At 39.0% G+C, this 17,708-nt stretch overlaps 1 protein-coding gene across 2 annotated transcripts in view; it reads left to right on the forward strand.

Moving 5' to 3' along the window:
* The window catches only part of LOC126480784 (uncharacterized), a 351,871-nt gene that overhangs the window by 179,929 nt on the left and 154,234 nt on the right, over positions 1-17,708 (forward strand). For both annotated transcript variants that reach the window (XM_050104096.1, XM_050104095.1), the window contains exon 6: positions 4,720-4,813. In XM_050104096.1, coding sequence (XP_049960053.1) covers positions 4,720-4,813 — 94 coding nt within the window. The remainder of the gene's footprint in view (positions 1-4,719; positions 4,814-17,708) is intronic.

The following is a 17,708-nucleotide window of genomic DNA, read 5'->3' on the forward strand; positions in this document are numbered from 1 at the left end:
TTCCTATTGTCTGTTTGTTGATTCTCGTTTGCAGTCTGGTTTGTTTGTCTGCGAGATTCCTGGTTTTGTCAGTTTTGTTTCTTAGGTTTTCCAATGTAATCTGTAGCTCATCCATATATTCTTTGATTTCTGTAATCCACTTAATGTTGTACTTATTATTCCACAATTTTTCTGTTATTCTCCTGATGATCCTGTTCTCTGGTGTTCTGATTAGATATCCGAAAAATGAATTTCGTTTCTTCCTTATTGTACTCATTACCGGTTCTATTTCCTTGTAGACTGTTTCATTTGTATCTACTCTCCAGTGTCCATCATTCTGGTACAATTTCTTGATGCATGTTCTGATGATTCTTTTCTCTATTTTGAGCATTTTGTCTATTTGTGTAGTGTTAGTTGTTTTGAAGATGGTTTCACTTGGGTATCTTATTTCTGGTTGAGTGACTGTTTTGTAGCGTTTTAATTTTGTTGCTATTGACAGGCTCTTTCTGTGGTAGGTGTTCTTCGTGATATATTGTGTTCTAGTCAATTTTTTTATTCTGTTATGCCATATTGACTTTTCATTGAGGTTATATGTAATGATTTCTCCCAGATATTTAAATTTATCTATGCTTTTGATTCCTTGGTTTCCTATGGTAATTTTGTTTATGATTAGTGGGTCAGTTAACATGATGACTGTTTTTTCAAAGGATATTCCAAGACCAATTTTCTGTACTACTTCCTGCAGTGAGATAACTTGTTGTTTGGTTTCCTGAATACTGCTGGACAAGAGAGCAAGGTCATCAGCAAATCCTAGACAATTTAAACTTATTTTGTCTTCGGGTCTTCCAATTTGGATGTTCTTTGGGTTAATCTTGTACCATTCCCTCATGATGTATTCTAAAGTACAGTTGAACAGCAGAGGTGCCAAGCAATCGCCTCGTCTCAAACCTGTTTTTATGATTAATGACTAAGAGAGTTCCGCCCCTCCCCAAACTTGACTTTTGATACAGTGTCAGTGAAAGTGAGTTCTATCAACTTGATTAATTTTGTTTGGAGCTCAAAATTTCTCAAGATTTTTAACCTTGAAGGTCCATGGGTACAGTGATATGTTTTTTTAAAGTCCATGAAGGTTCTTACAAGAGGTTTATTTTGTTTCTTGTAATATGCTATGGCTAATTTTAAAGTGATGATCTGTTCAGCACAGCTTCTCCAAGGTCTGAAGCCTCCTTGATATTCACCTAATTCTTCTTCTAGTTGCTCTTTGATCCTCTTGTATAGGATTCTGGAGAAAATCTTGTATGTGCAGTCTAAGAGAGAGATGCCTCTGTAATTATTTGGGTTGCCTTTATCTCCTTTTTTGTGTAGTGGGTGGATTATGGCTGTGGTCCAATGTTTGGGAAACTTTTCTGCTATCCAGATTTTTGTTAGGGCTGTGTGTAAGGATGTTAAAACTGTATCACTGGCATATTTCCACATTTCTGGAAAAATTTGGTCTTCTCTGCATGCCTTATAATTTTTCATCTCTCTGAGTGCTGTTTCCACCTCTTGGATTGTTGGAGGATTTATGAGATCAAGTGGAGTCTTGATGGGTGTGTCTGTATTAATTACTAAAAGTTCCTGGGGTTCTGCACAATTCAAAAGTTTACTAAATGCTTTTGCAATGGTTTTGGCATTTTCCTTGTCATTATGTGCCATTTTTCCATCTTCCCGTTTTAGCATTAACGTGGGAGGGGAAAATTTTTGTAATTGTCTTCCAAACATTTTGTAAAAGTCTCTGGAATTGGTTTTATGGTAATTTTCTTCTACTGAGTCAATTAGATCTTTCTGTGATTGTCTCTTGGTTTGCCTGATAATTTGTGTGAACTTTTTCCTGATATTTTTGAGCTTGGTTGCATTTTCTTCTGTTCTGTGTGTTTGAAATTTTATCCATGCATGATGTCTTTCTTCATGAATTTGTCACATTCTGAGTTCCACCAGACATGTCTTTTACGTGGATTCAATGGGGCTTAATTTTCTGCTTGTTGCCTGAGAATCTGAACCAGTTCTTCTAAATTATCAGTCAGTTTTATATTTTGTGTGACTTCTCTATATTTATCATTTCTAATTAATTGGTGGAGATTGAGGTTCCTCTTTCGTTTATTGCATTTTGGTTTCTTTATTAGTGGTATAAACTTAATTTTGATTTTGACAATGTAATGATCTGAACCTGTATCTACCTCTCTAATACTTTAACATTGTAGATTTCTCTGTGGAAGAATTTGTCCATAAATACATAATCCAGCTGCCATTCTCCTTTTCTCCATTCAGGATGTTTCTAAGTTTTAAGTTTGTTTGGCCTTCTTTTGAAGTATGTGGACTGTGAGATCAGTTTGTGTTCCCTACAGAGTTCAACAAGTCTTTGACCATTCTTATTTGTTTGTTTAGGTGGAGCCCAGTTCCCAGTGATATCCCGGTATTTCTTTTCTCTTCCGAGTTGGACATTGAAGTCCCCTAACAGGATAGACTCAGATTCACTTTATAAATAATAACACTATAAACAGTAGTCAAGGGCGATGACATTCTGATTAAAGCACATTGCCTAAGCATCTAAGGTCAAAACTGGCCAATCCATAGATAAATACACTGAAGAGCCCAAGAAACTGGCACACCTGCCTAATATTGTGTAGGACACCCGTGAGCTAGCAGAAGTGCCACAACATAATGTGTCATGGACTCCGCTGATGTCTTAAATAGTGCTAGAGGGAACTGACACCATGAAGCCTATAGGACTGTCCATGAATCCATAAGAGTACGAGAGGGTGGAGATCTTTTCTGAATAGCACATTGCAAGGCATCTCAGATGTGCTCAATAATGTTCATGTCTAGAGAATTCAGTGGCTAGCAGAAGTGTTTAAACTCAGAAGAGTGTCCCTGGAGCCACTCTGTAGCAGTTCTGTTCATGTGGGTTGTTGCACTGTCCTGCTGGAATTGCCCAAGTCTGTCAGAATGCACAATGGATATGAATGGATGCAGGTGATCAGACAGGATACTTACATACGTATCACCTGTTGGAGTCGTATCTCGACACATCAGGAGTCCCATATCACTCCAACTGCACACATCCCACACGTTACAGAGCATCCACCAGCTTTAAAAGTCCTGCTGACCTGCAGGGTCCATGGATTCATGAGGTTGTCTTCATACCCGTACACCTCCATCCGCTTGATACAATTTGAAATGAGACTCGTCCAACCAAGCAACAAGTTTCCAGTCATCAGGTGAGGCTTAAAGATTTGTGTCGTGCAGTCATCAAGGGTACATGTGTGGGCCTAAAGCACCAAGAGCCAATATTGATGATGTTTCATTGACTGGTTCACACGCTGACACTTGCTGATGGCCTAGCATTGAAATCTGCAGTGATTTGCGGAAGGATTGCATGTGTGTCACATTGAACAAATCCCTTCAGTCATCATTGGTCCCGTTCTTGAGGGATCTTTTTCTGGCCACAGTGATGCCGGAGATATGATGTTTTACCCGATTCCTGATATTCACGGTGCACTTGTGAAATGGTCATATGGGAGAATCCCCTGTTCATTGCTACCTCGTAGATGCTGTGTCGAATTGCTCGTGCGCAGACAATAACAGTACATTTAAACTCACTTAAATCTTGATAACCTGCCATAGTAGCAGCAGTAACCGATCTAACAACTACGTCAGACACTTGTTGTCTTATATAGGCGTTGCAGCTTGCAGTACCATATTCTGTCTGTTTACATATCTCTGTATTTGAATACGCTACCTGTACCAGTTTCTTTAGTGCTTCAGTGTAAGTTACAGCAAAGAGCAGGAAAGATCTTTGTTCGAAACTGTATAATTTAAGTGCAATGAACTGTTTAGTTTCCATTTATTAACCTTATTCATTGCACACAGTACATTTATTTTTAGACCTTGTCTCAGTTACCTTATTTACTCACTATGAAATGAGTTTTATTTGGAAGTTTGTCATTTAAAAAATATATGGTCATCTTAAATCATAGAAGAAGTCGAGGTAACTGTTTTTACATGCTTATACCTTGTACTGGAATTCCTACTCTTTGTTATGTTTATTTTAAGTTTTTTTCATCAATGTACACTAACATTTAAATTTTGTGAGGACAACATTCTTAAAAGTAATCACGTCATTCACTTTGCATTCATTGTGAAAGCTGTGGGGATAGCAAATTGGAGCAAATTGGAGCTACTGATAATGGGAGCAAATTGTAGATGTAGCTTTTATTGAGCTACATGCACGTAAGAGTTCACAATTCACAACTGATTCACACAGTTATCTTAAATTGACTCAAAATAAGGGAGCAGAGATGACATCCCGTGGCTGCAGGAGTGTGCATTTGGGTGTTTGTTTTTGTGTGTGTGAAAGGAGTCTGTATTTGTGTGTGTGAACGTGTGCATTTTTGCTTAGGAAGCCACAAATGTCAGCCATAGCTGTGTAAGTTTAGTAGTTATATCAAGGTAGTAATTGAAATGAGTCACAATTTTATCTCATTGTGGAAAATGAATCCCTTCGCTCAACCCCACCATTACATACATATAAAGGGCTTCTATAAACTGGTTCTCTGGCTAGAGGAAGAAAAAGACTACACTACCACCATTAGGAACATCTTCAGCAAGAAAAAATAATATAAGAATAAAGTTTCCTGTGGATGACTTCTTCAGTAGTTTTTATTTCCACATATTAGTTGTACTAATAACTTTCTTTTCCAGGAAGTGTGGGTTAAAAAGAGTTGCAAACCATTTAGACAGAATCAACAATGTAGAAGCGAATTGAGGCTAAAAGCTACTCCTCAGAGGGATAATGGTAAGTGTTACATATGATATGTGCATCAGCCACTCTATTCAACCTTGCCACACATGAATAATTTACCAAGCACTTTCAACCAGAGTTTTGAAAACCTCTGTGTCATGAATTTCTGTTATTGAAGAACAGCTTTGTTTAATAGTGGTGGTAGTTTTTCTTTGTATACTTTCAGTACTTCAGTACTCATAAAAAAAGAATTGGAAATTATAAAATTTGTTTAAGAATGGTTTTCTTTGGAACTGTAGTCTGTCCACCAATGAAAAGTTGAGACCTTATTATAAGTGTTGGGAATTTTGGGGCTGTCTTTGAATGGTTCATTATTTACTTATAAAGAAATTTCTTTGTTGTTGGGATTCCTATTGCGTGACTCACTTTTTGTGATGTTCCAAATAGTTTATAATTTGTCCCTGGAGGAATGTATTTTTCCTAAAAAATACATGACTTTGTTTACAATTCTAAAATACAAATTGTTATGTGATTTAATCCTGTCACCCTCTGTGTTCATTGACAGTAAGTGAAGTCGTCACTTACTTTTTGTGGTATTCAAATCCTATTTGTAACTCAGGGCTTAGGAGCATTTATGCATCCACATATGTACTCTGAAAGCCACTATATGATGAATGATATTGGATTTTTTTACTCTTGATAATGTTTCCCTTTCCTCTTCCACGTGTGAATGGAGTAAGGAAAAAACGACTACCTATATGCATCTGTATGAGCTTTTATTTCTCTAGTTTTGTCTCCATGATCTTTGTGTGAGATGTATGTTGATAACTGTAGGATTAATCTCAGTCTGTCACAAATGTCTTTTCTCTAAACTTTCTCAATAGTGTTTTGTGAAAAGAACATCATCTTCTCTCCAGGGATTCCCGTCTGAGTTCAAATGGCATTTCCACAATACTTGCATGTTAATCTAAATTACTCATAACACATGTAGTAGCACACCTCTGAATTACTTTGATGTATTCCTTTAATCTGACTTGGTGGGGATCTCAATCACTCAAGCAGTATTCAGAAATGAGTTGCATAAACGGTCAGTAAGCAGTATCCTTGATAGGTGAGCTACACTTTCCTGGAGTTTTCCCAATAAACCAAGTGCCTGCCTCAAAACTGTTCTTACGTGCTTGTTTCATTTCATGTCAATTTGCAGTGTTATGGACAGGTTTTTTGGTTGATGTGACTGTGCCGAGCAGCACATTACTAATACTGTCCTTGAAAATTATGTCACTGGGTTTCCTACTCGTCTGTATTAATTTATATTTTTCCCACATTTAGAGTGAGCTACACATCAAACTGAAATTCTGCCCAAGTTATCCTGTATCCTCCCACAGTCTCTCAATGACAACACTTTCCTGTATATCACAGTGCCATCAGCAAACAGTTGCAGGTTGATACTGAGCCTATCTGTCAGACTGTTTGTGTATATGGAGAACAAGACCAGTCCTATCACATTTCCCTGGGTCACACCTGGTGATACCATTGTTTCTGATGAACACTTGTCATCCAGGGCAATATATTGGGTTCTTTTAATTAAAACGTCTTTGAGCCACTTGCATATCTGAAAAATGTATTCTGTATGCTGGGACCTTTGTTAACAGTCTGTAGTGTGCTTTGTCAATCTTTCTCTGTAAATTTAGTTTACACTAAAGAAATCTGCAGCAACCTGACATTAAGGGTACTGGTTTGCATGAGCGGCATTCAAGAAGTAGTGAACAATTTTTTTTCCTCACCCAGTTTCAGTTGAAAAAATGTGGAATTTGGCATGGGATATTGTGGAATATTCCCATTTAAACCCCTATACTTTCATGAATTTCTGATAGGGGCAGTGCTATACTTAGCCTTCAAAATGAGGTCTCTAATGCAGATGCATTCCAAGTAGAGAGCTGTCATTGAGTTACTTTTGGCAGTATACCAGAGCATCTCTGATATTCATCAGTGCTTGCACAGTGTCTACAGAGACCTGGCAGTGAACGAAATCATGGTGAGTCATCAGGCGAGGTGTGTGTCATCATCGCAACAAGGTCACACAAACCTGTCCAATCCCCCACAAGCTGGCCAGCTGCACCCAGCTGTGACTCCTGCAGTGTTGGATGACTCCTGCAGTATTGGAACTCTTAGTCCTGTTTCACACTGGGACGCTGGTGACTGTCACCAGTGCTGGTCACCAGTAATCGTGATGAACACTCCTGGATCACTGGTGTCTGACACCACAGGTATTGCCAATTGATTAGTTAGTGAAATGGACTCGAGCGAGGAGGAACTTTTGTTAGTACTTCTAAATAAGAGGAGGAGGAGGAGAATGAATGCAAAACGTTCATTACACTTACATCCATTGCTAAGAGGCTTGGCTGGAGAAAATATTGTTTTATACTCTTTATGTCGATCTGGGACAAGATGAGAAGTAGTTTTTTCAGTATTTTTGAATGCCAGAAACTTCATTTGATGAACTGCTAGGAGAAGTGAAAGAAGAAATCACAGGAATGGACAATAATATTTTAACTGTATTTTTCGGACCATAAGGCGGAGTGCCGTAAGACTACGATAAGACGCACACTTAATTTTGTTATGAAAATTTTGAAATATAAGTATTTTTTTAGATTTCTTCTTCATTTGACCTGTAGGGGTGATTTCATGGTTTCCACACTCGTCCATTGTGTCCCTTCTTATCGCATTAAGACTGCGTAAAGATACACTTCATACTGGTAAATGTCAAAGAAAAGGGATGAGGGATGCAAATGTGTTTGAGGGTTGCTATCCTCCTAGCCTTTACAGGCTTAGCAACTAAATTTCGATACTCCTTTATGGTCCGAAAAATAATGTATTAAATTTGAAAAACAACATACAACTTACCAATTTTGTTTTTTTCATCCATACTCTTCTCATTGTAATCAGGCACAAACTACTCTATAATTTCTTGCCAAGCATTCATTTTCACTACTTTGTTGCTATAGTCATCGCTTTTGACATCCCAAATAGCAGGACAACTTTCTACTTCAGTTATAAAGTCGTGTTAATCAAATCTAAACTCATGGCTGCAATGTTTACAGTATAATGGACAATGAATGTTTCGCATCACTGTCTCAAAATTGACCACGTGTCTGTAGGCAACACTACAGCGCTGGCTCTGTGAACTGTGTCCCAGTCACTCAAATTCAAATTAATGCATGTCTGGCAGTGACTGCTGTGAACACAGTGACCCTGTCTGTCACATGTGGCGAGGTTGAGTCATTGCTGGGTCACAGTGGCTCGGTGAGGCAGTGTAGTGTCCCGGTGTGAATGCTTCAGTTCAAATGAATGTATCTGTCGGTGATCGTCGCTGGTGACCGTCACCAATGTCGCAGTGTGAAAGGGGCCTTATTCAAGGTGATCAAACAAATCACAAACACACACACCTCTCTGCACGACTGGACATCTCTGTTGGTAGAGCAGACACAGCTGTCCACCGGCTGGGGTATTCAAACATGCGTGTCCCTGGGTTCTTCCCTGCCTAACAGATGATCATGAAGGGCAACGAAGGACCTTTTGTGTGGAATTCCTTGTGCATTACAAGGCTGATCATGACATTTTTTTGGCAAATGTCATCACAGGTGATGAAACATTGGTTCATCACTTCAAACTGGAAACAAAACGGCAATCCATTGTGTGGTGCCATACCACCTCTCTTCCAAAGAAAAAGTTCAAAGCTGCAACTTCAGCTGGTAAAGTCATGGCAAGAGTCTTCTGTGACTCTGAAGGGATTATTGTGTTCATTGTCCTCCCTCAAGATGCAATGATCAATTCTGACGCGCGTTGACCTACCCTCAGGAAATTGAAGAAATGACTTCAGCATGATTATCATCACAAAAATGCAAACTAACTTTTTCTTCTCCATGACAATGCGAGGCCTCACACAAGCCTCTGCAGCCGAGAGGACTCCACAGAACTTCATTGAGCTGTCTTTGTCGTTCGCCTTATAGTCTGGATCTCATAACTTCCGACTTCCATTGTTTGGCCCAATGAAGGATTCACTCTGCAGGAAGCAGTACATGGATGATGGGGACTTCATTGCTGCATCAAGGTGTTGGCTCTGACATTGCCCAGCAGAGTGGTGCCTTGCGGGCATACATACCCTCCTTTAAGGTAACATAAGGCCATCACATTGAATGGAGATTATGTTGAGAAAAGTGATTTTGTAGCCAAAAGAGTGGGGGTGGATTGGAATCCTGAATCAAACAAACCTGGTTTTAGAAAAAAAAAAGTTACATTATTTATTGAACGTCCCCCATAATTTTGTGGGTATGTTTCTTTTACCCTTCAGATTATTTAATGTATTTATACAAATTATTTGTTTAGGATAACAGTTCTCAGATATCTCTGTGACTAGTTACAGTATTTTTGATTAATGCCAGGTGTATTGTATGTGTCAAACTTTTTTTCCATGAAGAAATACGTCTGCTAAAAATTGTATTGGGGGAGTTAAATTGCACAAAGTGGCAAGGGACTTAAATATAGCTCTAAATTGATAGGATTGAAACATTTAATTTAGTCTCCATGTAATATTTCCTTATTCTGTTTGGAATTTACAAAGTTTAATAACAAATTAATATTTTTCATGACTAACTCAAAATCAGCAGCCAGTGTTCTGTGTACTGTAATTATTTCTATTAACTTTCATGAAATTTCTACTTCTACACTACAAAATCTGAGTGTAATTGTTTTTATATCTGTAGCCTTTATTAATGAAAATAGCAACTTCTTCTTTGAATTCAATTTTAAAATGGTTCATGCTCCATGGATAACTATATAAATTCTATTACAAAATCTTTATTCCACGTGATCATAGGAAGCAAAACAAAGCAAAACTACATTATCATACCTAATGGCAAGATGAATTAGTTGCAGGCAACCAGCAGTTCATATATTTTGAAACCATGACAGTTTAAATGTTTTGGCCAGTTTATCATCAGTGCTGAATTATAAGAATTTATAAGGACCCAGCTGGGCAGTAAAATAAATATAGTTTAATGAAACAATATTTGACTTTCAGTAAAACAGTTCATTAACTGACAAAAATGAGTCCCTTGTATACATTTACTCCTCTATCTTATTCTAACACTAAAAATAAGTTTCAAATAAATTATGTTTTATGCAAATACAAGTCCAAAAATAATTTCTATGTAGGTTCTCCTCCCTTGTGTCAAGCCTACAGTAAGATTCTGCATTCTAGTGCTGTTTAACAAGTAGACATTAGATAAGAAATTGTCAGCAAATGAAAAAGCATGTTAGCATTATAACAAGGGTTGTTGTTGCTGTTGCAGTCTTCAATCTGAAGACTTGTTTGATGCAGCACTTGTGACTGTGTTGTACCTTTGCTGTCTTTTATCTCTGTGTGTTAGCTGCAACCTATATTCATTTGGATTTGCTTACTGTGTGTGAGCCTCAGTCTGTTTCTACTTACACTGCCCTCCCCCACCCCCCTTCGCCTCCCCCCCCCCCCCCCCCTCCTGATCCCTGCAACACACATCTCACTCCATTATCATTGATGATTCTTCGACACCTCGGGCTGTGTCCTATAAACCAATCCCTTCTTTTAGTCAGGTTATCTTTTTCCGCAATTTGGTACAATACCTCCTCACTAGTTATTCTATGAACTCATCTAATATTCAGTAGCACCACATTTGCCAAATGTCTGAACTGTTTATTGTTGACATTTCACTTCCATGCAAGGCTCCACTCCTGATAAAAACCTTTAGATAAGACTTCCTAACATGTAAATTCATACTCCATGTTAACAAATTTATCTTTTCTGAAATACTTTATTGCTAGTGTCATTCTGCATTTGATACCAAAACTTTCTCTATACCTACAGCCCTAATAAATATTGATTTCCCTTTCTTCAGTTTATCTTGTAAGATAAGACATTGGGGCAGTATTGCATAGCCTGTTCTTACATTTTTATGTGGAAGATATGAGGGTTGTGCAATAAGTAATGCCCCATTTTTTTTTCTCAGAACATATTTATTGCTAAGAGTCAGAATTTGGTGATAATATACGTCAACATATCTTGTCTATGTCCTGTTTTTGTACATAGTCTCCATCATGTTCTATGGACGTATGCCAACGTTGTGGAAGAGCATGTATCCCTGCTGGTAAAAGCTCTTGTCCTGTAGGCATAGCCATGTTTTCACTGCATGACTGACATTCTCGTCATCTTCAAAGTCTGTTCCCCGTAAAGAAACTCTAAGTGGCCTAAAGAGATGAAAGTCTCAGGGTGCCAGGTCTGTCTGGACTGTAGGGTGAATGAGGCAGTGACATCCAACCCAATTTGGCGATGTGTTCCTGGGTTCTCAGACTTGTGTGTAGGCAAGCACTATTTTGTTGGAGCAAGATTTCTGCTGGGTACTTGCCCAATTGAACATGTCAGAAATGGTTCTTGAGTTTATTCAGAGTCTTCACGTATGTCCCTGAATTGATGACTGAACCTCTTGGCATCACATCCATGAGAATGACGCTATCGTAATCCCAGAAGGCTGTCATCATGACTTTTCCAGCTGAGGGGGTTGTCTTGAATTTATCCTTTTGTGGTGAATGAGGATGATGCTATTCCATGGACTGTCTTTTTGCTTCAGGTGCAAAGTGGTGCACCCAGCTTTAGTCCCCTGTAATGATCCGTTACAGAAAGGCATCTCCATCAGTCTCAAAACGCTCCAACAATTCAGATGTAATGGCCTTTCTTTGAGTCTTGTGGTCTTCTGTGAGCATTCATCGAACCCATCATGAGCACTTCTTTGAATATCCAAGAGTCCCGATCATTGCAGACGTACTTCAATGCTGACCGAGAACTGTAGAGTCAATTGTTGAGTTGTGATGCACCGGTCTGCACGAATGTCATCCGCAGAATTCAGCACGTCTGGAGCAGTGCCTGTGACAGGATGTCCCAAGTGTGGCTGATCATGGAACTCTGTTTCTGCATTTTCTGAGGCTGTAACTTTCTTCACCCATCATCCAACTGTACTATCAACAGCAGCATCACCATACACTGCACACAAATGTTTATGGATGTTAACCATGGTTTCTTTTTCTGCACACAAGAATTCAATAACAGCATGCTGCTTGTAACTTGAGTTGTATGTAGGTGCCATTTTGATGCTGCGCTGTGCTACGGCTCTGTCACCTGTCAGCACAGTTCAAAACATCATTGGTGCACAGAACAAACATCAAATGTGAAGAACCAACAAGGACATTGTCTGTGTATATTAATGGCTTTTTTAAAAAATGTGGGCCATTACTTATTGAATGACCTTCATATTTCAGTGCTCTGAATTTTTAAATGGCACATTGGTCACTTGGTAAAAAATTCCATAATAATTGTCACATTCTGTTTCTGTTGCCAGTAGTTCTACATTCAATTCAGTGATACTGATTGTCAGTACTGGTTTGTTACCTCCAGTACTAACTGTAGCCTGTATAGGTGTGTTAGCTATACAACTTCATGAGGCCAGTGGATATGTTTGCCGCTCTCCCCTTCCACAAGGCAGTGGGCCAGTTCTGTTCACTGCCACAAAATAAGAGAGTGGTTTTGGTATTATTAAATATAAAATATTATATGCTGGTAAACACCTTTGCTTTCTGATGTATAATAAATCTTCTCAGTGCTTTCTTTACAACAGCAAATATAAATTTTAGGTGAAAAAGTTTTCTTGTTTGGAGCATCCACTTCTTGTGCCCAAAATATAAATTATCCTTCTATGAAATTGTGTCTGATACAATCAGAATTGAAGTAACTATTAATACATGGATTATGTATAATAGATCTCATAGCCTTATAATGAGGTTCCAACCTCAACTTCTACAGCACTAACATAGATACCAATGATAGCAATAAGTTAAGAATTTTCAATTGTAAATGCTTAGTATTAAAAAAACATGAGAATCTGCCATTCGCTACAATGGACAGTGTTGTTGTCATCTTCAGTCCAGAGACTGGTTGGCTGCAGCTCTCCATGCTACTCTATCCTGTGCAAGCTTCTTCATCTCTGAGTAACTACTGCAACCTACATCCTTCTGAATCTGCTTACTGTATTCATCTCTTGGTCTCCCTCTATGATTTTTACCCTCCACGCTGCCCTCCAATACTAAATCGGTGATCCCTTGATGCCTCAGAACGTGTCTTACCAATCGATCCCTTTTTCTACTCAAGTTGCACCACAAATTCCTAACATTCTCTCGTAGCACCACATTTCGAAAGCTTCTATTCTCTTCTTGTCTGAACTATTTATCATCCATGTTCACTTCCATACATGGCTACACTAGATACAAATACTTTCAGAAAAGACTTCCTGACACTCAAATCTACACTTGATGTTAACAAATTTCTCTCCTTCAGAAACACTTTCCTTGCCATAGCAAGTCCACACTATACAGGGTGGTACATTGACAGTGACCATAGATGATGCTGTAATAGTCACAAACGTGTAAGTACGTGGTATCATGTAACATTCCGCCAGTGCGGACGGTATTTGCTTCGTGATATATTACCCACGTTAAAATGGACCATTTACCAATTGCGGAAATGGTCGATATCGTGTTGATGTATGGCTATTGTGATCAAAATACCCAACGAGCGTGTGCTATGTATGGTGCTCGGTATCCTGTACATCATCATCTAAGTGTCCGGACCGTTTGCCGGATAGTTACGTTATTGAAGGATACAGGAAGTGTTGAGCCACATGTGAAACATCAACCATGACCTGCAACAAATGACCATGCCCAAGTAGGTGTTTTAGCTGCTGTCACAGCTCATCCGCACATCAGTAGCAGACAAAGTGCACAAGAATCGTGAATCTCAAAAACGTCGGTGTTGAGAATGCTACATCAACAACGATTCCACCTGTACCATATTTCTATGCACCAGGAATTGCATGGCGATGACTTTGAACGTCATGTACAGTTCTGCCACTGGGCACAAGAGAAATTACGGGACAATGACAGATTTTTTGCACGCGTCCTATTTAGCGACGAAGCTTCATTCACCAACCGCGGTAACATAAACCGGATTAATATGCGTTATTGGGCAACGGAATATCCACAATGGCTGCGACAAGTGGAACATCAGCGACCTTGGCGGGTCAATGTATGGTGCGGCATTATTGGAGGAAGGATAATCGGCCCCCATTTTATCGATGGCAATATAAATAGTACAATGTATGCTGGTTCGTACGTAATGTTCTACCGAAGTTACTATAAGATGTTTCACTGCATGACAGAATGGCGATGTACTTCCAACATGATGAATGTTCGGCACATAGCTCGTGTGCCGTTGAAGCGGTATTGAATAGCATTTTTCATGACAGGTGGATTGGTCGTCGAAGCACCATACCATGGCCTGCACGTTCACCGGATCTGACGTTCCCGGATTTCTTTCTGTGGAGAAAGTTGAAGGATATTTGCTATAGTGATCCACCGACAACACCTGACAACATGCATCAGCGCATTGTCAATGCATGTGCGAACATTACGGAAGGTGAACTACTAGCTGTTGAGAGGAATGTCGTTACACGTATTGCCAAATGCATTGAGGTTGATGGACATCATTTTGAGCATTTATTGCATTAATGTGGTACTTACAGGTAATCACGCAGTAACAGCATGCATTCTCAGAAATAACTTCACAAAGGTACATGTATCACATTGGAACAACTGAAATAAAATCTTCAAACGTATCTACATTCTGCATTTTAATTTAAAAAACATACCTGTTACCAACTGTTCGTCTAAAATTGTGAGCCATATGTTTGTGACTATTACGCCTCCATCTATCACAAAGCGAAAAAAGTGGTCCAACTAAAATATTCATATTTCTTTACGTACTACACGAATATGTAATAAAAAATGGGGGTTCCTATTTTAAAAAAAAATAAGTTGATATCCGTTTTACCTATGGCAGCACCATCTACCAGGCCAACCATAGCACCATCTAGTTTCCCCCTCCAAGCTAGACAAGTTTCCTTCTTTGTAGTTTTTTTGTTTGACACTTATTTCGTGAGATATTTGGCCTGGTCACGATCAATGGACCACCCTGCATATCCTCTCCACTTTGCCCATCATCAGTTATTTTGCTCCCCAAATAACAAAACTCATCTACTACTTTAAGTGTCTCATTTCGTAATCTCATTCCCTCAGCATCGCCTGATTTAATTAGACTACATTCCATTATCCTCATTTTACTCTTGTTGATGTTCATCTTATATCCTCCTTTCAAGACACTGCCCATTCTGTTAAACTGCTCTTCCAAGTCCTTTGCTGTCTCTGACAGAATTACAGTGTCATCGGCAAACATCAAAGTTTTTATTTCTTCTCCATGGATTTTAATTCTGACTCCAAGTTTTTCTTTTGTTTCTTTTACTGCTTGCTCAATTTACAGATTGAATAACATTGGAAATAGGCTACAACCCTGTCTCACTCCCTTCTCAACCACTGCTTCCCTTTCATGCCCCTCAACTCTCATAACTGCCATCTGGTTTCTTTACAAATTGTAAATAGCCTTTTGCTCCCTGTATTTGACCCCTGCCACCTTCAGAATTTGAAAGAGATAATTCCAGTCAACATTGTCAAAAGCTTTCTCTAAGTCTACAAATGCTAGGAACATAGGTTTGCCTTTCCTTAACACTATGCTGTCCGGCGACACTACAGTGGTCTCGTGTGCAAAATAGCAGTCAATGCCCGGCGTCACCACAGTGGTGTTGTCTGCATAGTATCGCTCAGTGTCCGGTGACACCACAGTGATGATGTGAATATAGTATTGCACAGTGGCTGGCGACTGCACTTTAGTATCTTTTGCATTCTGTTGGTGTTTTGTTTAGGTAACAATAAATTACACATGACAACAAGTTTTTTGTTTTTATAAGTACTTGGGCCCTTTCATCATGGCGGATGAAAGACACAATAGGATTATTTACAATGAATGAGTGGACGTCTTGTCTAACGTTCCGAACAACTTGGCCAATTAGGAAGAAGACATTGAATATCAACATAATGAAAGTGAAGCAGACTCATAGGAAGATAGTCAAATACATTCAAGGAGAATTCAGCAAACGCTACGGTTGCCAATGGATTCAGCTGAATCAGACAAAGAAGACAGTACATGGTGGTCAGACTTTGATTTACCAAGGACCAATAATAAATTTGAAGGATCCCTGGGGCCAAACATATTTCCCAAAGATGAATAGAGCGTCGAGGATATCATAGAATTATATATTGGGAACAATGGAATTGAACATATTAGCAATGAAACCAACAAGTACTACAGTCAAAATTGCAAGAGAAGGAAACTGGATTTAAAAAATGCCAAATTTGTCAACGTTATGGGACCCGAACTTAGAAAATGGTTTGGGCTTGCCATCCTTACGGGATTTTGGTTGATGAACCCATTGATAGACACGCTGATATTTCGCAAAACAATGTCCCACAACCAATTCAGACAAATATTATCATTTTTACATTTTTTCCGACAGCAACAATAAACCGGATAATGCCGACCGCCTTGCCAAAGTGCAATTCGTAAATAATTATTTTTCCAAAATGTTTAAAGAAATGTTTAATCTAAGTCAAAACATCTCAAACTGAATAATGATACTGTGGCGAGGGCGGTTAATTTTAAAGTTTACCATGCGTCGAAAATTATGAAATACGGCATACTCATTCAGTTACTGTGTGATTCGAGTAGTGGATACATTTCCTCATTCAAGATATATTCCGGCACTGGACAGCCTTTAGCAAAAACAGTGATGGAACTATTGACACCTTGTGATGGAAAGTGGCATCCCTTCTGCATGGATGATTATTATAACAGTGTAGGACTTACAGAGAAGTTACTTGAAAAGAAAATTTGAGTTTGTGGAACGATATGGCAAAATAGAGGATTTCAGGAAAATTAAAGCGTGCAAAAGTCAGTGTGTTTGAAGCTTGTCATCAACAGAAAGGTTACAAACGGCCGGCGACAAGCTAACTAATCCGAACTAGTGCTGCTGGCACCAAGCAAATAAATTTGTACGAGGTGTGCGGACGGCAAAGTGTTAATCTATCTTCTAAGATAAGTAGTAGGGTCAGTATTGCCTCATGTGTTCCAGCATTTCTGCGGAATCCAAACTGATCTTTCCCAATGTTGGCTTCTAAAAGTTTTCCTCTTCGTCTGTACAGAATTCGTGTTAGCATTTGGCGGCCATGGGGTAATAAACTGATACTTCGGTAGTTTTCACACCTGTCAACACCTGGTTTCTTTGTGATCGAATTATTATATTCTTCTTGAAGTCTGAGGGTATTTCACCTGTCTCATACATCTCACCAGATGGTAGGGTTCTGTCATGGCTGGCTCTCCCAAGGCTATCAGTGATTCTAATGCCATGTTGTCTACTCCCGGACCTCGTTTCAAATTAGGTCTTTCAGTGCTCTGTCAAATTCGTCACGCAGTGTCATATCGCCCATTTCATCTTCATCTACATCCTCTTCCATTTCCATAATATTGCGCTCAAATACATCACCCTTGTATAGACCCTCTATGTACTCCTTCCACCTTTCTGCTTTCCCTTCTTTGCTTCAGACTGGTTTTCCATTTGAGCTCTTGATATTGATACAAGTGGTTCTCTTTTCTCCAAAGTTCTCTTCAATTTTCCTGTAGGCAGTATCTATCTTACCCCAAGTGATATATGCCTCTACATCCTTACATTTGTCCTCTAACCATCCCTGCCAAGCCATTTTGCACTTTGTGTCAATCGCATTTTTGAGACGTTTGTATTCCTTTTTGCCTGCTTCATTTACTGAATTTTTATATTTTCTCCTTTCAGCAATTAAATTCGATATCACTTCTGTTAACCAAGGATTTCTTTTAGCCCTCCCCTTTTTACCTACTTGCTCCTCT

The sequence above is a fragment of the Schistocerca serialis genome, chromosome 5 (genome assembly GCF_023864345.2).
Source record: "Schistocerca serialis cubense isolate TAMUIC-IGC-003099 chromosome 5, iqSchSeri2.2, whole genome shotgun sequence".
NCBI classification, from domain to species: Eukaryota; Metazoa; Arthropoda; class Insecta; order Orthoptera; family Acrididae; genus Schistocerca; species Schistocerca serialis.